Source organism: Cricetulus griseus, chromosome 9, assembly GCF_003668045.3.
Source record: "Cricetulus griseus strain 17A/GY chromosome 9, alternate assembly CriGri-PICRH-1.0, whole genome shotgun sequence".
Classification (NCBI taxonomy): domain Eukaryota; kingdom Metazoa; phylum Chordata; class Mammalia; order Rodentia; family Cricetidae; genus Cricetulus; species Cricetulus griseus.
The window spans coordinates 10,800,027-10,826,193 of record NC_048602.1 but is presented as its reverse complement, the minus strand read 5'-3'; the positions used below and the strand labels follow the sequence as shown (position 1 = coordinate 10,826,193).

General features: G+C 52.6%; 1 protein-coding gene across 2 annotated transcripts; it reads right to left on the bottom strand.

The window, feature by feature from the left end:
• Positions 1 to 650: 650 nt before the first annotated feature.
• On the bottom strand, positions 651 to 26,167 carry Slc8a2 (solute carrier family 8 member A2). 2 transcript variants are annotated; one of them, XM_035449492.1, is made up of 9 exons: positions 25,493 to 26,167; positions 17,467 to 18,131; positions 13,937 to 14,359; positions 9,166 to 9,269; positions 9,022 to 9,039; positions 6,852 to 6,976; positions 6,473 to 6,572; positions 2,535 to 2,813; positions 651 to 1,027 (listed from the first exon to the last, which is right to left on the bottom strand). In XM_035449492.1, the coding sequence occupies exons 1-9, from the start codon at positions 26,165 to 26,167 to the stop codon at positions 651 to 653; spliced, it is 2,766 nt and encodes a 921-aa protein (XP_035305383.1). The 2 variants fall into 2 exon arrangements, with proteins under 2 accessions (XP_035305383.1, XP_035305384.1); XM_035449493.1 differs by lacking the exon at positions 9,022 to 9,039.

Below are 26,167 nucleotides of genomic sequence, written 5' to 3'. Positions count from 1 at the left end.
TAGTGGAGGGCGAGTAGGGCGCTGGAATGTCAGAAGTGGTGGGTTCAAGACGTGTCTCCTCTGGCTGAGCCTGGGGGACAGAAACTCCAAACGTCCCTCCTCCCTCTGCAAGCCTCTGAGTGGAGAAGTCAGGAAAAGTGCCTCCCCCCATCCCCCGCTTCTTGCACACACCCACTTACTCTTTCCCCTGGGGACTGCAGGGAGCTCCCTGAGGGTTGGGGGTAAGGGTGGGGATGGGTGGCATCCTGGGACGGCACAGCCTTTCCCCTGAGGTACCTGGGGAGATGTTCTAAGGCCCGGATGGAGCCTTAGATGGAAGGTTGTGGCTGGAGGAGGGGACACGGGAGGACAGAGTCAAGCTGGGTGTCCAGGGAGGCAGAGAAAGTGGCATCTAGTGGGTGGGTGTCTGGCTCGGGATTTCAGATGTAACTTACAAGGGATGGGCTGGAGGGGGGTGCGGCTGAGGAGGGAGATCCAGGGATGAGAAGATCCAGGCGGAAAGGGAGGCCGATCCCAGGAAGAGGGCTGGCGAGGAGGGAGCCTAGGAGAGGAGTCCCAGAGGGGCCCAGGCTGAGTCTGGACAGAGACAGGGGTGGGGTCCAAGAGCTAACGCCAACGAGTCCCCCACCATCAGGGAGGTGGCTAGGGCCCTAGAAGCCCCGGATGTGGCAGTAAGCCTCGAGGCTGGCGAAGAGAATGTAGAGGAACCAGAGACCCAGGAAGAGCGCAGTGGTGGCCAGCTTGGGTCCCCGCGGGCCGCCCAGCTCGCCGCCAATGTGGGGCCGGCGCCGGTACAACAGCACTGCGATGCCTACGAAGGCGAAGACGGTGAAGAGTGTGACCGAGAAGGCCAGCGTGCCCGTACGCACCTCGAAGGGGCGGCCCTGCACCGCCCAGTACACCGCGGCCACCGACCAGGCCACACCCAGACCCAGGAACACGTTCACCGCGTTGGAACCGGTCACGTTGCCGATGGACGCGTCAGCACACTGGTCCTGCAGAGCAGCCACCTTGCTGGCGAATGTGTCTACAAGGACAAGAGGCAGGGTTGAAGGGAGGTCCCCCGAGCCCTCACCTACTTCCTGTGGGATCTGTCTGCATGCAGGAGGCTCCACTGTCTGGAGAACACTTCTTTGGGACTTTTGTGTCAAAGGTTGGCATTGTGCTATTCTTTTTTTTCTTTTTGTTTTCTTTTTGGTTTTTTTCGAGACAGGGTTTCTCTGTGGCTTTGGAGCCTGTCCTGGAACTTGCTCTGGAGACCAAGCTGGCCTCGAACTCACAGAGATCTGCCTGCCTCTGCCTCCCGAGTGCTGGGATTAAAGGCGTGCGCCACCAACGCCCGGCTGGCATTGTTTTATTCTTATGGGGTCCACTTTTTGTCCAGCCCTCTGCTCTGGAAACAGCTGTGTGTCCTTACATGTACCCTTCCTGCTGATGAAAAAACAGTCTCTCTTCCATCTTGTCATGATGGGCTTGATTTGATTTGATTTTGGCCAGACAGGACACTGCCCTGTTTCTGTGGCATGTTCACCCTCACTGGCCGAACTCTTACTCACATCTGAGTTAAAACTCAGCCGGGGTGGTATGCACACCTGCAATCCTAGCACTTGGGAGGCTTAAGCAAGAGGATGACCTTGAGTTTGGGACCAGCCTGAGCTACATAGGGAAATCCAGGGCAACTGAGATAGATTGAGGCCCTATCCGAAAAACAAAAACAGAAAAAGGAGCTATGGCACACGCTAAAGTATTGAGCTGAGGAAAGCTTATTTGCTTTCAGATTTGCAGCTCAGAAAAATATAAAGCTTAAGTGAATTCAGTTTTTGGAGGTGGAGGCAACGTGTTGAGGATTCGAGGCCAGACTCTTCCACATGGTGATTTTGAGATCAGCCTGGGCTACCTGAGACCCACTACAACAAAACAAAAGAAAACAAACAAACAAAAAACCCCAATAAGCTGGCAGGATGGCTCCCTGGGTATAGCGTGAGAACATGAGTTTGAATCCCCGTGCTCATGTAAAAGGTTGGGTGTTGGGCTGGCAAGATGGCTCAATAGGTAAATGGACTTGCCACCAAGCTTGATGACCCGAGTCTAATTCCTGAACCTCACATGGTGGAAGAGAAGAAATGACTCCCTCAAGCTGCTCTCAGATCTAGACACACACACGCGCGCGCACGCGCACACACACACACACACACACACACACACACACACACACACACACACACTCAGAATCATTGCCCGGCTCTCACCACCTACCACATGTATCCGTGAAATCATCTGGGGAGGACCTGTCTCTATGGATCCACCCCTAATGATGGATTTTGTGAGGTTTTCCAGGAACTCTGGGTCCACTTCCCACCCCTGCGTGACTTCCCCTTCTTCCTAGGGGTCCCAAGTCTAATGTTTCCTATCTCATTAGTCCTCCGTGACCCTGCCTTGCTTCTCCGGGGCAGGGTCAGCCCAAACACTGCACCCACAGGACCCCTCCCAGGCCCTCTCATATTTTCCTGCAGAGCCGCCTCCCGGGGTGTTACCAGGGATGGAGGTGCCCAGGGCCACGAAGACCACGGCGTTGACTGAATCCTTGAGGCCCACAGTGCACCCAAAGTGGGAGGCCAGGTCTCCGATGAGGGCGGTGAGTAGACCGATAACCAGGATGCAGACACCGAAGCAGGCCCAGCCGTGGCAGTACTCCGTGGGAGGAACACAGGCGAACAGAACCTTCCAGAACACCGTCAGGAAGTGCATCACGTAGTCAAAGCAGGATGGCAGCCGCTCTTCCCGAGACCCGTCCTCCTCCTCCTCCTCATCCCCTGTGGGCACATGACCCAGCTGGGGCACACGCCATGCCTCAGACTTCCTTGCTTACACAGCTCCATTGTGTTAGGCTTCCAGACAGCTCCAAATGAACTGCTTTCCCAGCATGCCTTGTAGCTAAGAGAATGTCGGTCTGAGAGGAATATATGTCTTTTCTCAGAATCCCTTGCAGCTAAGAGAATGTTGGGCCCAGGTAAATGCAATGTCCTAGAATTCCTAGCAGCTAAGAGTATTGAGCTGAGGAAAGCTTATTTGCTTTCAGATTTGCAACTCAGAGAATATTAAGCTTAAGTAAATTCAGTTTCCCCATATATCACCTGAGAATGTTCAATACAAGTAAATACACTTACTTTCCCAGCATCCCTAGGGGCTAAGGGAGTTTTGGGACCAGGTAAACACACTTACTTTCTTTCCAGAATCCCTTGCAGCTAAGAGAGTTGGATACAGGCACATATACTTAACTTTCCCAGCATTCCTTGCAGCCAAGGGAGTGTTGGGCACAGGTAAATCCATTTACTCTCCCAGAGCCTCTCAAAGCTTGAGGAGGCCATATATCCCTTGCTAAAAGTACTCAGTGTCTCAAAAACCCTGGCTGCAAGAGATGACCATGTCTTGGGCTAAAAATAGTCATTTGCACAAAAGTCTTCCACAGCCTTGGACAGCCATCTGGACAGCTAGAAATACCCAGTTTTGGGAGGAGTCACTGCAGTAACATGGGGCTTTGGCTCAGAGGTAGGTTGCCTGCCTAGCCTGTGAGAGGTTCTGAGTTCTGTCCCCCGCGCCACCAACCAAACACATGCCAAGATCCCACAGTTGGCTAAACACCCTGGCTTTCCCAGAGTCTCCAGGAGCAAGACAGACAAACACCCAGCCAAAATTATCCAAGCTCCCAGAATCCCTTGAGGTTAGCAACAGCCACGTCCTTGGATAAAAATACGCACACTCCCAGAATCCCCCGCTTCTAGCAATGCTAAAATACATACTTTCCCAAAATCCCTTGCAACAGCAGGCTTCCCCACCTCCTTTCCTCTCTCCCTCCCTCCCTCTCTGTCAATGAGACAAAAGGAGAGGCTCCGAAACACCCTAGCTCCTTTGGTACAGGTGCCCTGTTTGTGTTTATTTTCTGAGCTTTGTAGAAAGGCCCAACCAGTCCCTTACTGTGATCTGATCGGCTTTTAGCATCCAGTGATTTGTGTGATTTGAAAAGCACAGAAATATCTGGAACCCTTCACATCCTGAGATGATAAGCAGGAGGCGATGAGTGAAGAAGAAGAAGAAAAAAAGCAGGCTCTCGTGTGCCAAGTATTACAGCTGGAAGGGTGCTGATAAGGGAAGTGGCCAGTGGCCAGTAGGCACCAGGCAGTGGGCAGGCCAGGTGCTGAATCCTGAAATGGCTTGCCAGAGCCAGCCACAAGTACCCAAATTTTCTCTCTAAGAAACAGAACGAACGCCACAGTGGTGGGAAGGGCAGAGCGTGCCCCTCCCACCCGGCTGGAGGACTCCAGTCATATCCCGCTCTGTCCTGTCTAACTTTCTTAACCACAGGCTTGCCAAAGAAAGAAATGTTTGAATTTGAATGTATCCAAGTGGGTTTTGTGGTTTCTTGGTTCTGCAAGAACCAGACTTTTTGCCTCAACCACAAGTAAAATGGAATTAGAAATGAAAACCGGAAACTCAGCAGACACCCTGCCCTTTCTGGCTCCCCTAAGTTCTTTTTGTTCCTGCTAGGACTGTGGACCTGACACCTAGAGGTGACGCAGCCACAGGGCAAAAGCTGAGGACAGAAAAGCAAAAGAGGAGCCAGACCCAGGCGTGGTGGGGCATGCGTTTAGTCTCAGCACTTGGGAGGCAGAAGCAGGAGGATCTCTGTGAGTTCGAGGCCAGCCTGGTCTCCAGGAGGAGTTCCAGGACAACCTGAACTACATAATGAGATCTTGTCTCAAATAAAAACAAAAACAAAAACAAAAACAAACAAGGGCTGGAGAGATGGCTCAGAGGTTAAGAGCTCTGGCTGCTCTTCCAGAGGTCCTGAGTTCTAGTCCCAGCAACCGCATGGTGGCTCACAGCCATCTATCATGAGGTCTGGTGCCCCCTTCTGGCGTGCAGGCAAATATTCAGGCTGTATTTGTAATAAAAATAAGTAAATAAAATTTAGAAACAAACAAATAAATATGTAAACAAAAAATGAAATGAAAAGTCCTCGCTGAGCTTCGGTCACCTGGGATGGGGTTTTCTGCTGGACTCCTGGTACCTGAACTGTACGTAGAGAGGCCAGCGCAGACAGGCCCAGGCTGGGACTCAAGGCTTCTGTACTCTATATTCCACTATGGCTCGCTACGGCTGGTACATCCTGACTGCTGCTTTCTAGCCTGGCGCCAGCTCCTTCCGCATACCCTAAGTTAAATCACCATAACCAAATACTCAAAGGCTTCTGTCCTTGGTGCTCCCTCCACCGGGGAGGACCGTGCTTGCCCTCCTCTTTCTCGGACACGACTGTCTGCAGTAGATGCTTTAGTACCGTCCCTTCCAGGAAGCTTTCTCCCTTACCTCAGGCTGGGTCAGGAGCTTCATGTGGGCTGTTGGGTGGGGTCTCTCTCCTACCTGTGTTACACCCCTGGGCTGTCACTGTTGTGTGGTATTTTTATATTCTCCACTGTGCCGGGAACCGCGTGGGGGCCAGGACACTGCTATGCCAGCCATTTCTCCCTCAGACACATGAAAAGTTGTGGCTTCAAAGGACTGCCTGTACCAACCACACGGGCCTCTCTAGGCTGGTCCCCTATCTCCACAGCTCTGAATCTGAACTGCACTCAACAGGTTTTTTGTTTGTTTGTTTGTTTTTACATTTATTTATTTGTTTGTTAATTGTGTGTGTGATGATCAAAGGAAAACTTGCAGGAGTCAGTTCGCTCAAACTGCATGAGTCCTGGGAATCGAGCTTAGATTGTCAGGCTTAGCAGCAATCGCCTTTACCTGCTGGGCCATCTTCTCTACCCAACATTGTCTTTAACCGTAATTCCTTTCCTTTTAGTCCCTCCGGTTGAGGCCACCCAGAGGGAAACCTGATATTAAGTATGAGAGGCAGTCCTGAACTGAAGCCCCAGATGTCATTATAAACTCTTTGAGAGACTTTAGGCCACCTCTTCCTCCATCTGAGCCTCACTTTCCCCATCAGTGTAGCAAAGGAGGACCCCTTGTGAATGTCCAAGATCCAATCTGTGGATCCAGTCGCCACTGTGCCTCTCTGGCCACACGAGGGCGCTGCGGGTCCGCGGGAGAACTAAGAAGAACGAGGACCACAGCGGGTGGGAAAGAACCCGGTGCCCTGGTGACTGTCTCCATGGCAACAGAGGAGCCCAGGGCTGTCTCGGGGAGGCCCGCTGCCATTTCACCCATCTGTCTTCTAACTTCCTGATGCCACTAGGGTAAAACCCGGGCTGGTCCCCCACCTGCCTTGGGTGGAAGTCAAAGCTAAGTACAGTGTCCTCAACTTTTCTGTTTCCATCTGACTCTCCGTCTCTGGCCTTCCGCAGTGGGAGGGGATGCTCGCTCTCTGCGGGTCCCCACCTGTCCTCTTCGCCCCCCCTCCCCCGTGTACCTTTGTGTCTTTGTCTCTCCATCACCTCCCTTGGCTCCCACTGGCCCCTTAACTTACCTGCGCTCACCGTAACTGCCTCTAAAAACTGTTCCCTCCACGAATGAGTCCCAATCACTAAGGCCAGGTTCGTTTTCTTTATGAGTTTATCCACCGTGTTCTGGGGGAAGAGAGAGTGAAGGGAAGAATTGCTACCCATGAGTGCCCCCAGGGTGGTACGCTGCGGGAAGGGCAGGCTCTGGGGTTGGGAGTCACACCCACATACCCAGTCCGGGAAGGAAATTATGCGCTGTCCACTATCCAGTGCTGAAGCTGGCCCCGGAGACTACCCAAAGACCCCATCGTGGTCCCCAACTTTGAGGTTGACATGCTCTTCCTTTCTTGAGCCATTTCCCTCCCCCGGCAAAGCTCAGGGCAGGCTCCAGGAAAGGGAAATCACCTTAAAGTCATAAGATTCTTCAATGATGACCTCGAGACGACAGTTCTCCCCAAGAACTGGCTTGCCCATCTCCGCTATTCTCCGAGCCTCCTCCTCCTCGGCGGTTAGTTTCCTGTCCCCATCTCCTGCAGCATGAGAGTCGGAGGTTAGGTGTCCAGGAGGCATGCCTAACGGGGTCGGTAATGACTTTACTATCTGTTCTCTCTGGGACATCAGTGAACTGGTCCAGCTTCCTCTGACCACCTGCCCCCTCAGTTCTGGTAATGGCACTCTGGCTTCACATGGTGGAGGCTGTGCGACCTCAGGCAGTGCCTTAGCCTCTCTGTTCTATATTTCCTACATCTGTTTGATGGTTAACAGTAATCGTATCTACCTCATAGGGAGGCTGAGTTAAGCCTGGTCGCTCTAACATCACATTCTAGTCCTGCACCCTGCACCCAGTCTTGTGTCTCGTTCCCAACTCCACTCCTGGATAACATCGCTAGCAACACACTCAGCCATGTGGCGGAGACGGCTCCCAGTTCACCCAAGTCTGTGGGCAAACAGGCGGACTACATTTCCCAACATTCCTCACAGCTGGGCATGGCCATATGATAGAATGGGGATGGGAGAAGTGATGGAGCGGTGGACCTCCAGGACCTGGCCTGTGATCCTGGGGATTTTCTCGCCCATTTGCTTGGAGGCACCAGGGGGTCCAGAGACAACACAAAGTTCAATGGCAGGTGGAGGCACAGGGTGGAAAGGCCCACGCGGGAAAAAGAAAACCGTCTGCTGCAAGAAACTCACAAACTTTGCCTAAGCAAGAAAGTACTGCAGCAAACATTTGCTACTTATTGTAGCAAACAGGAAATGTTAGGCCTGTTTGCTACAGCAGCTTGCTTGAGTTCTGGAGACATCTTAGTCTCAGGCTAATCCTAACTGAATGCTACAGTGTAGCTCATGCTTCTAAACTGCAACTATATCTAAGTTACTGGCTCTAACCTCAACTCTGACCCCTAACTTCTGACCTTGGCACCAGTTATTTTTGGAGGATGGGGGCGGCTGTTTTGAGACAGGGTTTCTATGTATCCCAGGCTGTCTTCCAACTCATTGAGATCTGCCTGCTTCTGACTCCCTCCCAAGTGCTGTGATTAAAGGCTTGGGCTACCAAGTTTCTTCCTTTTCCTTTTCCTTTTCCTTTTCCTTTTCTTCCTTCCTTCCTTCTCTTTCTTCCTTCCTTCCTTCTCTCTCTCTTTCTCTCTTTCTCTCTTTCTTTCTTTCTTTCTTCCTTCCTTCCTTCCTTCCCTTTCTTTCTTTCTTTCTTTCTTTCTTTCTTTCTTTCTTTCTTTCTTTCTTTCTTTCTTTCTTTCTTGGTAGCCCAGGGTGGATTCAAACTCTCTATGTAGTTGAGATGACTCTGAGCTTCTGATTCTCCTGCCTTCACCTCCTAAGGGCAGGGATCAAAGGCCTCCATCATCTTAAGGAAGGGACTTTGTGCACAGGTGGGCAGGCACTTCTCCGACTGAGCTGTCCTTAGCCTCCCATGACCCCACTTCTGATCCAAAATCTTCAAATTCCAACTTCAGCTTTAAATTTTGAAGTAAGTGTGTGTGTGTGTGTGTGTGTGTGTGTGTGTGTGTGTGTGTGTGCAGGTGCATGAGGAGGCCAGAAGGTGGCATCAGATACCCAGGAGCTGGAGTTACCGGTGGTTTTAAGCAACCCAGCATGGGTGCTGGAACTGAACTTGAGTCCTCTGGAAGAGCAGGAAGTGCTTTTAACAGCGGAACTATCTCTCCAGCCCGCAACCTCAGTTTCAGCAAAAGCACTGACTCCAGTTCTAATCTAATCCCATCTCAACCCCTGAGGACAACCTCTGATTCAATTCTTGTCTTGACCTAGTGGGAGGATGGATCTCACAACCCAAAGCCACCCCACCCCACCCCTGTCCCAACCAGCGTCAAACCTGATTCATACAGACCATGCCCAAGCTCAGATCTGATTTCGTAACTCAGCTTCTTCCAACTTTGATTATAAGTGTCATCCTGAACTCCACAACCCCCTCCCTCCCCAGTCCCAGCTGGCTCCAATCTTCACCCATGCCGAATCCACCTCTTACCTCCAACCTGCCCCAAGCCCACCCCTGTAGCTCTGGAGGCTTCTCCCCTCCACACCCGGGGGTCCCTTCACTCACCTTGGTTGAGTAGCAGAGCTGGGGAGAGACAGAGACAGGGACACAATGAGAGAGTCGCTTCTCCTCAAAGCTCAGGCTCGCGAGTCCCCGGGGCCCCCAACCCAGAGCCCCTGCTTCTCCCATAGCCGCCTCTTCACCCCTCACCTGAGATACCCCTCTTAAGCCACTGGGGCTGGCCAAGCTCGATGAAGAAGTTGTCCTTCTTTTCATACTCTTCATCGTCCACTATCTTGACCTGAAGGGTCTTCCTGGGGGAGGCACAGGCAGAAAGCAAACATAAAGTTACCCCCACCCTAAAACTACCTCAGGATGATGCTATTGGCCCTTGGTGGAATTCGGGGGCGGGGGCAGGGACTCTATCAAAATGCAACCACCCAGGACAGCCTGGCCTAATTGCGGACTCCTGACCAATGAGATCTGTTTCAAAAGAGGTGGGCAGCGCCTCTGAGGATGGTTCTTGAGATTGTCCTCTGCCCTCCACACATGTGAGCACACATGTAGGTGCACACACACAAAACATATAAAAAGGCTGGATCTGGCTGGGCAATGGTGGCGCACGCCTTTAATCCCAGCACTCGGGAGGCAGAGGCAGGTGGATCTCTGTGAGTTCGAGGCCAGCCTGGTCTCCAGAGTGAGTTCCAGGACAGTCTCCAAAGCCACACAGAGAAACCCTGTCTCAAAAAATAAAAATAAAAAATAAAAGGCTGGATCTGTAATCCCAATCACTTGAGAGACTGAGGTGCTGGTGGGGGGGGTTACCATGAGATCAAGTTCAGCCTGAGCTACAGGAAGGAAGGAAGGAAGGAAGGAAGGAAGGGAACAACTAATTAAATGTATTAGCACAAAATATTTGCAGCTTCCCACCCTCCATTCTGGCCACATTTGGAAAATCAGCCTAATGTGCCCAGTCTCCCCCCTTCTCTGAAGGTTTTCTGTTCCCATGGTAACTGGGGTGGGGGGGATAGCCCAATGTTACCTGTCCCCTTAAGGCACTGAACCCACACACCTCCTACCCCTCCTCACACTCTCCAAGCCCCACAGCAAGGAATGCTCACAGATTGGGTGCCAGCAAAACTGTTGGCTAGAGGAACAGTGTATGTAGCCAGCCCCATAAGGCCTGGCCCCAGATCCCAGCCACACAAACACCCCACCCACGCAGTCACCAATAGAGGAAGCGCCACCAGTCACCCGCCCACAAACACAGCCATCCCTCTGCAGCGCATGATCTCAGGGAACAGATGCCTGTTCGTTTGAGAGACACCCCCAACACAGCCTGAGACAGACACTGTCACCCGGTGGGACCCTCCTAATGCTCCTCTGTGGACCTTGTGCTTTTGTTATTGAATTACATCTTGGTTTTGTGAGACAGTGTGTCACTATGTAGCTCAGGCTGGAACTCAATATGTAGCCCATACTGGCTTGAAATTCACTATCTTCCCGCCTCTGCCTCTAAAATGCTGGGATGGCGGGGGGGGGGGGGGGCTGTGCCATTACTCCGGGGTTAGATTCCTTTCTTCATTCCTTTTGCTGTCTGTGTATATTTCCCTCAGTCTCTCTCTCTGTCTACCATCATCTCCCTGCCGTTCTCTGCATCTCTCTATCTCCCTGCCTATGTTTCTCTCCTCTCTTGACCCTCTCTGTCTGGACTCTTTCCTCTTTGTCTCTCAGTGACACCCAAATGAAATAAAGTTAACACAATCAGGCAGAAGATCCCTAATCAGGTAATAATTCAATCAACACGTCTCCTCAAGTGAACTCATGCAGCATACACAGACACTGTCATGTAGGGCCAGCCCAGGTTGGCCTCAAACTCTGTGGGAAGGGCTGGCAAGATGGCTCAGTGGGTAAAGGCACTTGCCTTGGAAGCCTGATCGCCTAAATTTGATCCATAGGACCCGTGTAAAAGGTTGAAGGAGAAAAGGGATTCTCCACATGTGAGCCGTAGCAAGCACGATCATACACTCACCAATATATACACAAAAACTCAAAGATGAACTTGAACACCTGACCGTCCTCCTTCGCCTCCCGAGCCCTGCCGTTAGGGATGCGGACTCCCATCTGAAGAGATACTGACAATGGACCCAGAGCTTCCCGCAAGCCAAACACTCTATCCGCTGGGCTGTTTGTAAAACAAGTTTTCACACTGTAGCCCAGGGTGGCCTGCAGCTAGCTCGTGGCGATCCTCCCAGTCTCCAGTTCCACCTGCTGGGATTACAGGCAAGCAACACAATGCTTGCCCGGTTGGGTTTCAAAATACTGTGCAGTCTCCCGGTGTCAGGGGCGGGTTGGGCGCTGTCCGCGGTGCTGAAACGCCGCATCTGGGAAGTTGGGGTTGGATGAGGAGGGGGTCTCCCAAGACACACTGGGCTCCTCAAACTCCACGAGCAGACGCAGCGACACAGTGACACGGTGGCACACACTTTGTCACGCGCCCTCCCAGACACCCCTCAAACCTCTAACACGGTAGCTGATGCTCGTGACAGGTGTGTCAATCACCGCTCTGACAGGCAACCCAAGAGAATTCCAACGGGCAGGACATGGAGAGAGACTCGCGCTAGACAAGGGGAGGACTGTCCCGAGATCTTAGGCAACGGCCTTCTTGCCCAGCTACCAGCCCTCGGTTCCGAGAACACCACTCTAGCTAGCCCTCACCCTTGTTTCTCGATGACCCTGGTTCTCTGGGTCTGAGTTTCTGGCCCCCTCTCTTTCTCTCCTCTGCTTCCTTCTCCTTGTGTCTCTCCGTTAAGTCTCTGACTCCTCCAGTCTCTGTGTTGATCCTGCCCAGGCCTCCACTCCAGCCTGGTTGTTTCAAAGCTCCTCTAATTAGCGCCTGCCCGTCAGAAGAAGGATGTGTTTCCCTAAACGCTAATTAGCCTCCTGTTCTCTAGGCTGCTGTAGCCACAGCTGGAAGTTTGGGCGGAGGCGGGAGGTGGGGGAGGACAGAGGGTGTCCCAGGCTGGGGAAGCCGTGTGGGGGAAGAGAGGCCCATGGGATTGCAGCAGCAGGATGGAAACGGGTTAGACAATCAGAAGGACCAGAGCCATAAAAGGACAACTCTGCCATTCCTTCCTTCCTCCTGTCTCTTGAATTTGGAGAGATGAGGCTGGGGATGAGGATAGGGCTGGTCATTCCACGCAGCCGTCTCATGACCCATCCCCCAAAGACAAATGTGGACGGCTGTGCAGGGCCTATGACTAAAGCATAACCCGAGGCAGAGAGCGAGAGGCTGACGACGGAGCCAGGATCCCAGAGAGGCATAGCCTGGGAGGTCAGAGATTGGCGGATGGAGAGCCATCACCGGCCAGATGAAGGCGAGGCGGAGGCCCCAAGGCTGGAGGGAGCGCGTGGGTGGCAGGAGGAGGGAGCCAGCCGCTGCGGGGGCGGCGGGCGCGGAGGAGCGGTGCTGGCTGCGCCGGGCAGGCGCGGGGGAGGTGAGCTGGGGCCTCCAGGGACTCTGAGGCAGTGCCAGGGCGCAGAGTTTGCAACGCCCCGTCCGTCTGCACGTCTATAGAGCATGCATTGCGCCCAGGCACCTACCAGTTTTCAGGACCCCCGTGCCCCAGGCCCCCCGAATCCCGTGTCGTCGCCCTCCCACCCCCCCGGTCCTCCATCCCTGGACCTACCACCGTTTCCTAAATTTTCCCTGGCTCTCAAGCCTCACCTCTTGGACCCCGCCCACACGCAACGCCACGCCCACCAATCGACCACGCCCCTCTGCTCACCCAGCCCCTTTCTCTAGCTTGGACCCAGTAGGCCACGCCCACCCACAAATAGGCCCCTTTCTAAAGATTCCCTTCCACTGGAGGCCGGTCCTTGCTTCCACAGTCCACTGACTCTCCCAATCAAGGTCCACCCAGGCCCCGCCCATTCTCATACTCTCCTCCTCCTTTACAGACCAATTCCATTTTCCAGCTTGGCGCATTCAAGTCCTCCTCTTTCCTAAACCCTATTGGGTCTCCTCAACCCGGTCTCCTCCCATCCATAGATTAGCTTCTCCGCTCAGCCCCATCAAACTTTGTCTCCGCATGGCCCCACCCACCGTCGAGACCCTCTCTACCGACCTGGGCTTGGACTCCGCCCCTTGGCCAAGCGGGGGTGGGGGCGCCCACGAACTCCCAGGAAACTCACCACCCCCTCACTCTCCTACCCCCCACTCGGTCTACACTGCCCCGCACTACCTCCCAGTCCAGTCCATTTCACAGGGCCCGCCTACTCTGGTGCCACACCCGGCCACAGCCCCATCCCAGCGTTCGTCCAGGGCCATTTTTCAGCCCCCTGCCCACCTTGGCCCGGTCCCTTCCTCCAGCAAGGGCCATTTCTCATCTTGACCCAGCCCATCTCCAGCGAAGACTACTTCCCACACCCTGCCCACGTGAGCCCCGCCCCAGCCCCAGCCCAATCATTCCTCAGTACCAAGCCAAGGCTACCATTCCTCAGCACCACCACCCCACCTTGGCCCCATCCCATTGGCTTTCAGAGCTGGGTTTTTTTTTTTTTTGTTTGTTTGTTTATGAGTCAGGGTTTCACTGTCCTGGAACTCACTCTAGACCAGGCTGGCCTCCGCCTCCTGGGTGCTGGGGTTAAAGGCTTTTCTTGTTTTATTGTTTTTGGTTTTTCGAGACAGGGTTTCTCTGTAGCTTTGGAGCCTATCCTGGCACTCGCTCTGAAGACCAGGCTGGCCTCGAACTCACAGAGATCCTCCTGCCTCTGCCTCCCAAGTGCGGGGATTAAAGGCGTGCGTGCGCCACCAACGAAACACAAAGCGCTCGGCTTGCTGGGGTTAAAGGCGTGCGCCACCACTGCTTAGGGCTGTTCTTGGGTCACGTTTACCCTGACCTCATCCCATCCTCAGGGCCCCTTCCCCAGGTCCATGCCCCCTGCCTCCTGGCCCCGCCTCTCTCCCACCCGCGCTCACATGGTCTCGTCATCGCCGAACTCCAACTCTCCGCAAGCGTCCTCGTAGTGCACGCCACCGCCGCGCGCCGTGCCGTCCACCGTGCGGTAGGGGAGGCGCACGGTGCCGCGCGCGCCCGAGCTGCGAACCACACGCACGTCCACGGTGCCCATGCACTCGCTCACGTGCAGCAGGCGGTCCTGGAAGGAGAAGATGCCCGCGTGGTCGTCGTCCAGGATGGTGACGGTGGCCAGCAGCGGCGCCACGAGCCGCCCCTTGGGCCGCCCGCCGCCGTCGGGCTCGAACATGCCCTGGGCGTCGCCCACACGCAGGTTCAGGAGCCGCACGAAGAAGTGCTCGTCCTCCTCGAAGATGTCGTCGTCAATGATACCGATGCGCAGCTCCTTCTGGGTCTCTCCGGGCTTGAACACCAGCGTGCCCTCGCTGCGGAAGAGAAGCAGAGGGTGCCACCACCCCTGTTATGCGCGCGCGCGTGTTGTGCGGTGCCCGAAGAGGCCGGAAGATCCCCTGGGGCTGGAGGTACATGGCTGTGCACCCCTGCCTGCATGGGTATTGGGACTCGAAGTCGGTTCTTTGGGAAGAGCATCCAGTTCTCTTTAATCTCTGAGCCATCTCTCCAGCCCTGAGGATGTTTTAAGATTTTATTTATTTATTATGTATACAACATTCTGCTTCCATGTATATCTGCACACCAGAAGAGGGCACCAGATCTCATAACAGATGGTTGTGAGCCGCCATGTGGTTGCTGGGAATTTAACTCAGGACCTCTGGAAGAGCAGCCAGTTCTCTCTAACCTTTAAGCCATCTCTCCAGCCCTGAGGATGGGTTTTAGGGTCCCACTCAACCCTTGATCTCCAGCTTCTAGATTCTGTATTTGTAACTGGCTCTAAGGCTCTGGGTGGTGCTGGGACCAAAAACTGAGCAGCAGAGATTTGGGGACTTTGGAATAGACCTTGCTGTTCCTCTGATTAAATAAATAAATAAATAAATAAATAGAAGGGGCTGGGCAAGATGATTCGGTGGGTGAAAGTGATTGACACCAAGCTTGATGACCTGAGTTTGATTTCTGGGACTCACATGGTGGAAGGAGAGCACCAACGACACCTATAAATTGTCCTCTGACCTCCACGCACTGTACACACAGCACACACACACACACACAGAGACACAAATAAGAAATGTAATTTAGGGGCTGGATCAGTGGCTAAGCGCACTGGCTGCTCTTCCGAAGTACCTGAGTTTGATTTCCAGTGCACATCGACGGTGGCTCATAACCATTTATTGAACTCTAGGACTAGGGGATCTGATGCCCTCTTCTGACTTCCGTGGGCACCAAACATACTTGTTGTGTGCAGCATACAATACATGCAGGAAAAACACTCATACACTTAAAACCAAATAGAAATAACTCTAAAAAATGTAACCTAAAAATTAAAAGTAAAATAAACAAAAGCCTTTCAAAAATTGAGCATGGTGGTGCAGCCACACCACAACCCCTCCCTGGGGGATTCTAGGCAGGTATTCAATGGGTATGCCATACCCCATGCAGACTGAATTGCTAATGAGTCCTGAACCCTGCAGATGAGGGGCTCTTGGATTGGGGCTCTGGGGCCGGAAAGTGGTAGCCACCATTACTATGACCAGCTTTATATAAAGGTTTTCCAGGAGAATCCCAGCCTCGTGGGAGGGACACAGAGAAGTGGCAAGAGCAGGAACTGAGGGCAGCGGCTCCTGGTTACTGCAGCTCATGCCTTGACAGACACTGTCCTTGGTGGCTCCCGGCCAACTGGGCCAATTGACTGCGAGCCCAGCTCAAGCATAGAGCCAGCTGTGTGACCTCAGATGTACAACAGATCTAATATAATAATAGCAGATATCTCATTGGGGGGGGAGCTAAGTTCATACACAGACACTCAATGAAATTTAGCTGGATGAGCTGCTTCATGGATATAATCTTAGCACTTGGGAGGTAGAGGCAGGAGATCACTAGTTTGAAGCTTGCGGGGGGGGGGCTATATATATAAGAAAATAAAACAAATTATCCAGTGATATTTGCACATTAATGTTAGAATCATAGGATTCCGCAAGCTGGGATTGTGGCTCAGTGGGTAGAGTGCTTACCTAGCAGCCATGACGTCCTGGGTTCCATCCCCAGGTGTAATGGCGCATGCCTGTGATCCCACCACTCAGGAGAGGCAGGAGGATGAGGAGGTCAGGAACACCCTGGGTTACATAGAAAGTTCTAGACCAGACTGAGCAACGGAAGATTTTTCTTTTTTATCTAAAAACAAAGACCTGGGGATTCTAAAATAAAATGTTTGAAATTCCAGCTAAGGGGATAGCAGGACATGGGATAGCTGCCTCTATCAAACAGTCAAACTGGCGTCTACCAGCAACAAAGGGGTAGGCACCAAGCATCGGGAAAGTGCACCCACCAAGGATCCAGTTTCCCTCATCTGGCTTCCAGCAGGAAGGCAGGAAGTGCACACAAATCTGTCTCTTCTCGAGGAAATATGAAGCCAACTCAAAATGCAGATGGGCACACACCTTTAATCCCAGCACTCAGGAGGCGGAGGCAGGCGGATCTCTGTGAGTTCTAGGCAAGCCTGGTCTACAGAGCAAGTTCTGAGACAGCCAGGGCTACACAGAGAAACCCTGTCTTAAACAAACAAACAAACAAAATAAAAACAAAACCAAAATCCAGCATGATCCAGAAAGAAGAGGCACAGATAACTTGTGAATGTCGAATGGAAAATCTCAAAGACAACTTTGCCTTCCCCACACCTGTGTCTGGAACATTTGGGGAGCAGGAGAATTGTGACACATGACCAACACATGTCCTCCAGGTGGCCAAGAACTTGACAAAATTGTAGGCATTACAAAGGTGAGCCTGTGCACCAGCAACAGCAGGGGCAAGGTGGAAAGCAGTGTGATGCGGCCCCATGAACACATCCCCTACACAGGCATGTGGTAGGCACTCTTCAAATGTGTTAAGCAGTGGAGACGTCTTTTCTCCCATAGCAGAGTTTGGGTGTGGCTCAGTGGTAGAGCCCCTGCCTAGAATCCCCCAGTGAGGGGCTGGGGGCGTGGCTCAGTGGTAGAGCCCCTGCCTAGAATCCCCCAGTGAGGGGCTGGGGGCGTGGCTCAGTGGTAGAGCCCCTGCCTAGAATCCCCCAGTGAGGGGCTGGGGGCGTGGCTCAGTGGTAGAGCCCCTGCCTAGAATCCCCCAGTGAGGGGCTGGGGGCGTGGCTCAGTGGTAGAGCCCCTGCCTAGAATCCCCCAGTGAGGGGCTGGGGGCGTGGCTCAGTGGTAGAGCCCCTGCCTAGAATCCCCCCAGTGAGGAGGGGCTGGGGGCATGGCTCAGTGGTAGAGCCTCTGCCTAGAATACCCCAGTGAGGGGCTGGGGGCGTGGCTCAGTGGAGTGAGCATTAATGAATGAATGTTGAGTGATTGTATTTGTACCCTGGCCCTGGAACACACCTGTAGCTGGGTCCCACCTGGACCTGAGTGTCACGTGTACGGGGACCCACCTGTACTCATAGTCTGATCCCGCCTTGGCAGAGCCGTCCTCTGTGCGGTAGTCCACATAGAAGGTGCTGTTGCCCTCGCCGCCCTGGCAGGCCACCGACAGCAACACGGACCCGCAGTTCTCCAGGCAGTGGTAGAGGCTGGGCTCAAAGAAGATGCGGCTGGCGCCGTCATCCTCGTCGTCAGCCGTGCCGTCGTTGGCCCCGGGCCTGCGGGCTGCGTCTGCAGCGTGTCTTCGAAGCACGTTGCCTGCGCCCGTCATCAGCCGCGTGGCCTGGATGCGGTAGAAGGCGCGGCTCTTCTGCTGGTGCAGCAGTGCGTAGTACTTGGCGATGCCCACCAACTGCTCCAGGTCCTTGTCCGGGTGCTTCTGCTTCAGGTCCTTAAGAATCTGGATGACCTCACGCCGGCTGGCGTCCAGCTCCCGAGCCTCTGCAGGACCCGCACCCAGCACGCCCAGCTCACCTGGGACCTCGGTGCCCACGAACGTACCGTCCAGCTCGATGCTCTTGGGCGGGTCGCCCTCTGCCCCGATGATGATTCCGCTGCGAGGGTCGGTGCGGTAGCGCTTGTACACGTACTTGTAGAAGAGCAGCCGCTTGTCCGCCATCCAGGCGAACACCACGCACACCGGAAAGAAGACCAGAGTCAGCAGCGCCTCCCACACCTGCGGGTGGGCAGGCGGTGAGCACTCTGCTCTCTCTCTCTCTCTCTCTCTCTCTCTCTCTCTCTCTCTCTCTCTCTCTCTCTCCTCTCTCAGTCTCTCCTGTTCATCTCCGTTCACTTCTGCTTTTCTGAGCTCACATTTCTCCACACATATACCCATCTATCACATCCATCCATGTGTCCACCCACCCATCCATCCATCCATCCATCCACCCATCCATCCATCCATCATCCATCCATCTATCCATGTGTCCATCCATCCATCCATCCATCCATCCATCCATCCATCCATCCATGTGTCCACCCACCCACACATCCACCCAACTACTCCTCAACCACATCTGTGTTAGCTGGTTCTCTATCAACTTGAAACAATCTAAAGTCCTTTGGAAAGAGGAAACCTCAATTGAGAAGACTTCCCCCAGTCAGACTGGCCTATGGGCATTTACTTGGTTAGCAGTTGATGTGGAATGACCTAGCTCATTGTCAGTGCTGGCTACCTCTGGATAAGTGGTCCTGGGGTGTCTAAGAAAATAAACTGAGCAAGCCAGGGAAAGCCCGCCAGTGAGCAGCACTCCTGCACACTCTCTGCTTCAGCTCTTGCCTTGACGTCCTTTGATGATGGACTGTGATTTGGAAGTATAAGTGTGGTGGTCGGAAGGAGAATGACCCCCCCCCCCAATAGGCTCATATATTTGAATGTTTGGTTGCCAGTTAGTGGAACTGTTTGGGTAAAGATTAGGAGGTGTGGGTTGGAGAGATGGCTCAGCAGTTAAGAGCACTGGAGGCTCTTCCAGAGGTCCTGAGTTCAATTTCTAGCAATTGCAAGGTGGCTCACAACCATGTATAATAGGATCGGGTGCCCTCTTATGGAATGTAGGTATCCATGCAGAGCACTATACATAAAAAATATAAATAATTTTTAAAAAAAAGATTAGAAGCTGTGGTCTCATTTGGAGTAGGTGTGGCCTCATTGGAGGAGGTGTGTCACTGGGGGTGGCCTTTGAGGTTTCAAATGCCTGTGTCAGACCCAGTGTGCCCCCCCATTCACCTTCTGCCTTTAGATCAGGATGTAAAACTCTCAGCTATTGCTACAGCGCCGTGTCTGTACTGCCATGACAATGGACTCACGCTCTGAAACTGAAAGCAAGTCCCCAGTTAAATGCTTTCCTTTATAAGTGTTTCCTTGGTCAGGGTGTTTCTTCACAGCAGTAGAATAGTAACTAAGACAGTAAATGAAGTAACCCTTCCCTCCCCCAAGTTGCTTTTAGTTATGGTGTTTTATTACAGTAATAGAAACCCTAAGTAACAGAACATCCACTGTCCATCTGTCATCCATCCATCCATCCATCCATCCATGAGCCCACCTGCCCATCCCTCCATCCATGTATCCATCCATCCATGTATCCATCCATCCGTCCATGTGAGTATCCATCCTATTCCTGACCCCTCTTCCCTTCCTCCTCTACTTTCTCTCCTCTCCCCATCTCAAACCATCACTTAAGCCTTTCTCTCTGTCATTCCGGCTGCCTCTTCTCTCTGCCCTTCCCCCAGCTCATGCTTTAAATCTTCCCTTTCTCCCTTCCACTCGGTCTTCTCACCTAGGTCTCCTTGTCTCTATGTCTTTTTTTTTCCCACCCTGACAACCATCTCTCTCCCTTGAAGAGTCTTTGAAGTTTTCCTCCTTTGTCCTCTCAGTGAGTGTGCCTCTCTAAACGGCACTGTGTGCATGTGTGCTCTTTGCCCGGCTCACTCCGGCCTTTTTAATCCATCCACCTGCTGAGTGCTAGACCTTGAGTGCGCTAGACTTTGAGACAATCTTAGCCACCACCAAGTGACAGATGTTCTCACTTGTGCTCCCGGCTTGTCAGGGTCAGAGCCTGCATCTCTCCCTCCCTCTCCCCTCCATTTCGTCCCCCCCCCCTCATCTGGAATGCCTGCTTTCTGATCCCCCACAGTCCTCCACCTCCCCATGCCCACTGGTGACCACAGCCCTGGCCAGGCTCTCTCCTTCCTCAGAGCTTGAGCGGCTCTGAGGGGCAACACTGACTTTTCCAAGTTCATTTCCTGAAAATTTGCTTTTCATTCCTGAGAAGCTGCACCATGCGTGGCAGATAGAGAAACAGCTCTGAGGAAGCCCAGCAGCCTTGGAGTCGCTACATGAGGGCAACCGCTACGCTGGCGCTGATACACATGTCCCCAGCACTCAGCACTGTCAGCTCCAGGCACAGGAGAGACACTCAAGAGGTAAAACAATCTGGCCATAATGGGAGGCTGAGGCAGCCGGAGTAAACAAGTTTCAGGCTAGCCTGGGAAATGTGGTGAAATGTTTTCCAAGCCTGACACCTGGAGGTCCCATTTCCTGGAAGTGAAAGAGAGAACCAATGCTTTCTACCCTGGCAGCCATATGTCCTCTAAAAATAAACACCAAGTTTTAAAAGGGTTTAGCCAGGTGTGGTGATGCACGCCTTTAGCTCTGAGGAGGCAGAGGCAGGCTGATCTCTGCAAGCTGAAGACCAGCCAGGGCTACATAGTAAGACCTTGACTCAAAAATATTTCTTTTCTTTTCTTTTTTTTTTTTGAGACAGGGTTTCTCTGTGTAGCCCTGACTGTCCTGGAACTCACTCTGGAGACCAGGCTGGCCTCCTGGGTGCTGGGATTAAAGGTGTGCACCACCAACGCCCGGCTTTCAAAAGTACTTTTTATTTTTAAGTTCTAAGAGAGAAATGGACAGAACGGGAAAGATAGCTCAGTGGCTGTTTTTTCCAAAGGACCCAGCTTCAGTTCTTAGCACTACCATGGAGGTTGGCAATCATCCATAACCAGCACCTTCCAGTCAGTCTCCGAAGGTAGCAGACACACGTGTGGTGCACAGACAAGCATGCAACGAAACACTCATACAAATAAAAATAAATAAACAAATAAATAAAATGACTTTGTGATAGAGCCCCTGCCTCGGATCTACAGCTAAAGGGCTGGGGGCGTGGCTCAGTGGTGGAGCCCCTGCCTAGAATCCCCCAGTGAGGGGCTGGGGGCGTGGCTCAGTGGTAGAGCCCCTGCCTAGAATCCCCCAGTGAGGGGCTGGGGGCGTGGCTCAGTGGTAGAGCCCCTGCCTAGAATCCCCCAGTGAGGGGCTGGGGCTCAATGGCAGGGCACCTGCCTAGCACATGTAAGGCCCAAGGCTCAATCTCCGGTATGGAAGAAGAAAAGAAATAACAGAAGTACTCTCTGTTCATACCATCACTAGTCCAATAATCTTGGGTTGGCTACGGGCATAGACTCAACCTGTCTGTCCCCTGGACACACACAGGTAATATCCAGCAACACTTGCCAGCTTGCTGTGAAGATTAGCTCCCCTCCCTGCTTTCTGTGGTGTTTCCAGACAGGGTTTCTCTGTGAAACAGCCCTGGCTGTCCTGGAACTCACTCTGTAGACCACTGAGTGAGAGAGAGAGAGAGAGAGAGAGAGAGAGAGAGAACACCTGTGCAGTTGCCTAAGGAGTTGAGAAGATGGTATCAAATCCTGTTACTGGAATTGCAGGCAGTTGTGAGCCACGGATTTGGGTGCTGGGAACCCAAGTCGGGTTCTCTGGAAGAGCAGCCAGCATTCTTCACCACTAAGCCAATCTGTCCAACCGGGAAGGCTTTCACATAAACACCTATATGTCGTCTTTCTCGTTAAAGGTGGAGAGGCAAAAATGGAAGTGTTTCAGATCAGGTGGCTTCCCAAGTTCCTTACAAATGTGTCTGAGGCAGAAAGAGGGCTCTTTTTTTTTTTAACATTTATTTATTGTTGTGAAGTGGGGGAGGGGTGGAGGTCAGAGGACTACTTTCAGGAGTTGCTCAGACCACTACCCACTGAACCATCTTGCCAGTCCTGGAAAAGGGTCTTTTAAGATCCAGTGTCTCCATCCCATAGTTTCTATGTCTCCTGATGGCTCTGAGACCTCACAGCTCCTCTGGGGGCAAAATCTGGGCAGAGGGCTCATGCACCCGCCCCCCCCCACCCCTGTTTATCAGACCTGGAGCTTTTCCAATAATCAGCAGGAAACCTCAGCATCTCCTACTTCATTTCCCTCCCTGAGTGTAAATAGAAGGTCCTTCTGGAAGGTTCTCACCCTACAGAGCTGCCACTGTGAATAGGTGTGATGGTGTGGCCACCCTGGGACCAAGGCCTTTTTTAGTCAATCCCAAGGAGCAAGGGTGCCCTTGAGAGGGGGTATGGGAAACCCCAGGGGTGCCATCATAGCTGAGGAGGAGCATGTTGGTGGCTTCATGAAGACCAGGGACAGTCCCACACGGTAAGAAATAGGCCTACATCCTTCAGAAGATCAGGTACTCCTCCTGTTCCTAGACAGTGTATAATGCCAGGCAGTGGCGTCACACACCTTTAATTCTAGTGAGAGGCAGAGGCAGGCGGATCTCTTTAAGTTTGAGGCCAGCCTGGTCTACAGAGTGAGTTCCAGAACAGCCAGGGCTACACAGAGAAACCCCGTTTTGTCAACAAAACAAAACAAAAACAAAAACAAAAGACACTGTGCATTTCATTGGAACACAGGGTTCAATTCTGACTTTTGTTTGTTTTCTTTTTATTTTTTGACTCAAGATCTCTTGTAGCACAGGCTGGCTTTGCACTCCTGATCTTCCTGAGTGCTGGATCACAGGTGTGCATGCTCAGCCCTGCTTCTGTGTTTTCTATTGTCCCTTGTGATTTTGTAGATGCCAATGGCATTTATGTTTGATTTCAAGGCTCCTCTGCCTCTCGAATGGAATGGTGCCTGATTTTTTTTTTTTTCTTTCTCTTCAACCCAGCTTACTTATCTGAAAAGACCCAGTCTGAGGCCCCTCTGAGCGGGATGGAAGTGCCAACGTACACACATTTACTTGGCTGTGCTAGGGCATCCCAGCCTCTCAGTGTGCACGCAACACTGACTTTTCAAGAAATCAGTTGTGTCAACGATTTCATTCACAGGACGCAGAGCTCTGTTTACTCTGATCCAGGCACACTGATTTAAGACCTTCCACACAGAATGGCTAAAGTCATCTTATAGCAGCCCTGGGAACTCAGCAGTGGAAAGACCCACATACAAAGGGACTTTGTCCAAGGTCACTGAGGGTTTTAGTAGAGGTCAGATTTGAACCCAGGCACTTGGCTTCACGGTGTATGAACCAAGCCTCCTCTTCCTCCCTCTCCTCCTCCTCCTCTTCTTCTGTTTTTTGTTTATTTGTTTTTTGAGACAGGATTTCTCTGTGTAGCCCTGGCTGTCCTGGAACTCAATTTGTAGACCAGGTTGGCCTCCAGCTCACAGATTTCTGCTTGCCTCTACCTCCAGAGTGCTGGGGTTAAAGGCATGTGCCACCACTGTCCGGCTCCAGCCTCTTTTTCTATGGTGACCTAGGGTAACCCTTTTCAGGGTTCAGATATGAAAATGTTGGCCCAGAGAGGATGTGGGCTTTGCCTGAAGTCACATAACAATTGTGGGGACATCTGGAGCCAGGCTGATCTTAACTGGAACCCAGTCTCTTGGATGCTCCTGGAGGGACTCTGCTCACCATTTCTCCATTTTCCCTCTGCCCTCTAGATCACAACTAGCTCTTATGTCTCCTCCTCCCTGCCCCTCCCTACCTCTCACCGATAGTGTCTAAAATTCCTTATTCATAGCTCACACATATGTATGTATATGTCTTCCTCTCAAAACCACTTGGAGGTCTGGGGAGGTGGCTCATGCAGGCATGAGGACCTGCGTTTGAACCTTAGGACCACAGATAAAATTCTAGGTGAGGGAGGAGGGTGGTTTCTGTAAACCCAGTGCTGGAGAGGTGGAGACAAAAGGACCCCTGAGCTCAAGCGCCAGCGTGTCTAGCCAAACGGTGATCTCCAGGTTCAGAGAGAGATCCTGACTCAAAGAATAAGGTGGAGAGCAACTGAGGAAGCCCCCTGACACTAACCCCTGTGTTTGCAACCATATGCTCACTCACATGAAAGCCTACACCTCACACTCTCACAAAGGGCCAGGATGCTGTTCTTTAAGAGAACCTGAAAACTGTCTGGTGCCCTATTCTGTACCTTTGCCAGGGCTGCTAGGAAGCTCATCGTGGCAGTCATGGTTTAAGTGAAAACTCTCTCTCAGGCTTTGATTCTATAGTGTCTTTTTTTCTCTCCCTCCCTCCCTCCTCTCTTCTTCCTTCCTGTACTGGGGATAGAACCCAAGACTTCATGGGGGCTAGGGACACACATTACCCCTCAGCTACATCTCCATCCCTTTTTGTTTTTCTGAGGTGTTTCTCATTGTGTGACCCCGGCTGAATTAGAACTCATAGAATCCTCCTGCCTCAGCTTTCCTAGTGCTAGGATTACAGGCCCAGATAGATAATCCCTGCGGTCTCCACTTTGACGCCAGCCCTAAAGCACTTTTACGTCTGGGTCCTTCTGCAGCAGGATCTATTAAGTGACAGGAGTTAACAGATCACTGCACAGTGTGAACGAGTGATTCTTGGGCACCACAAATAAATTATGCATGTGCCGGGGAACGGCAGAGGCCAGACCCATGAATAAATTATGCAAATAGAGGCAGCCGCCTTAGAATTGTGGGAAATAAATTAACCAAATGTTGTAAAGGAAGATGAGGACAGGCAGGGGTGCAGGTGAAGACACTGGACGTGGAAGAAGAGGTGGAGCATTGTGGGAACTGGGGTGTGAGCCAGGCAGCTGTGAGTTTCAAGTTTGTCTCAGTGTGGAAATAAATTATGCAAAGTGGACACCGGCCTCTGCTGGTGTCCCTGCCAATTGGACGGGAGCGTAACTACACTGAATCTGAACTGAAGATGAATAATGAATGAGCCACGCAAACTGCCCCTGTCTCTCCGACCCTACGGAGAGATAAATTATGCAGATGTGGGTACCGCAGATGCCAGTCTGTGGATATATTATGTAAATGGACCAAGTTGCTCAAATTGATTTGCGCTGTCAGAACGCGGGGGCGGGGCCGTTGGGGGGGGACGGGCCTATGCAAGTGTAGTGTGAATTATGCAAATAGAGATGTCTTATTGCAAAGTCGGGAATAAATTATGCAAAAGAAGTGCTCTCAGGTAACTCTGTGGCAAGCTGAGGCATGTCTTACATGGACCTGGGGCTCTGTTAGCCCATGCAAAGCCTTGGGAATCAACTTCTCTACTTAGACCTGCATCTCTGACTTGCTGTCTCTGGTGCAGAGACTGAGTGGTACAGCTGTATCTGGTGGTACTGTTCACACACACACACACACACACACACACACACACACACACACACACAGACACACAAAATCACACGTGCAGACACCCCAAGCCACCAGGCTCTCCTAGAGCACTGGTCTTTACTCACCTGGACCACACCTGGGGAGAAAACGGCTAGAATGAGATAAAGCCAGACGTAGGCAAAGATGCTCCAGGAAGCCGTGACAAAGAAGACCCTCAGATGCTTGATCTTACGGCTTTCGCCGGCCGGGATGACATACACACACACAGCAATGACCACGAACATATTGAAGGCGGCGCTGCCTACGATGGTGCCTGGGCCCAGTTCACCTGCCTGGAAGTTGTGGCCACAGACCTCGATGACAGACAGCAGAATCTCAGGTGCCGAGGAGCCCAGGGCCATGAGTGTAAGGTTGGACACTGTCTCATTCCAGATGCGCACAGTGCCCACACTGGTCTCCCCGTTGGCCTTGGTGATGGTAATCTCCTTCTCCTTAGATGTGATGACCTCAATGGATGCCATAAAGCGATCGGCAATGATGGACACACCCAGGAACATGTAGACCATGGCCACAAAGTACACCACCGCCCTTGCTGCCTTGTCCCCCAGCGACGGGTCGTCCGGTTCCCACACAGGCAGCAGCACCCCTGGCTGGCAGCGGTAGGAACCTTGGCAGCCACCTGGACTGACATCACTGTCGTTAGCAGGGGGAGGCGGCAGGGAAGGGGTCGGAGTGGCCTCCCCCAAGCAGCAGGGTGCCCCCAGGAGGAGCACAACCCCCACTAAGGCCAGGGGAGCCAT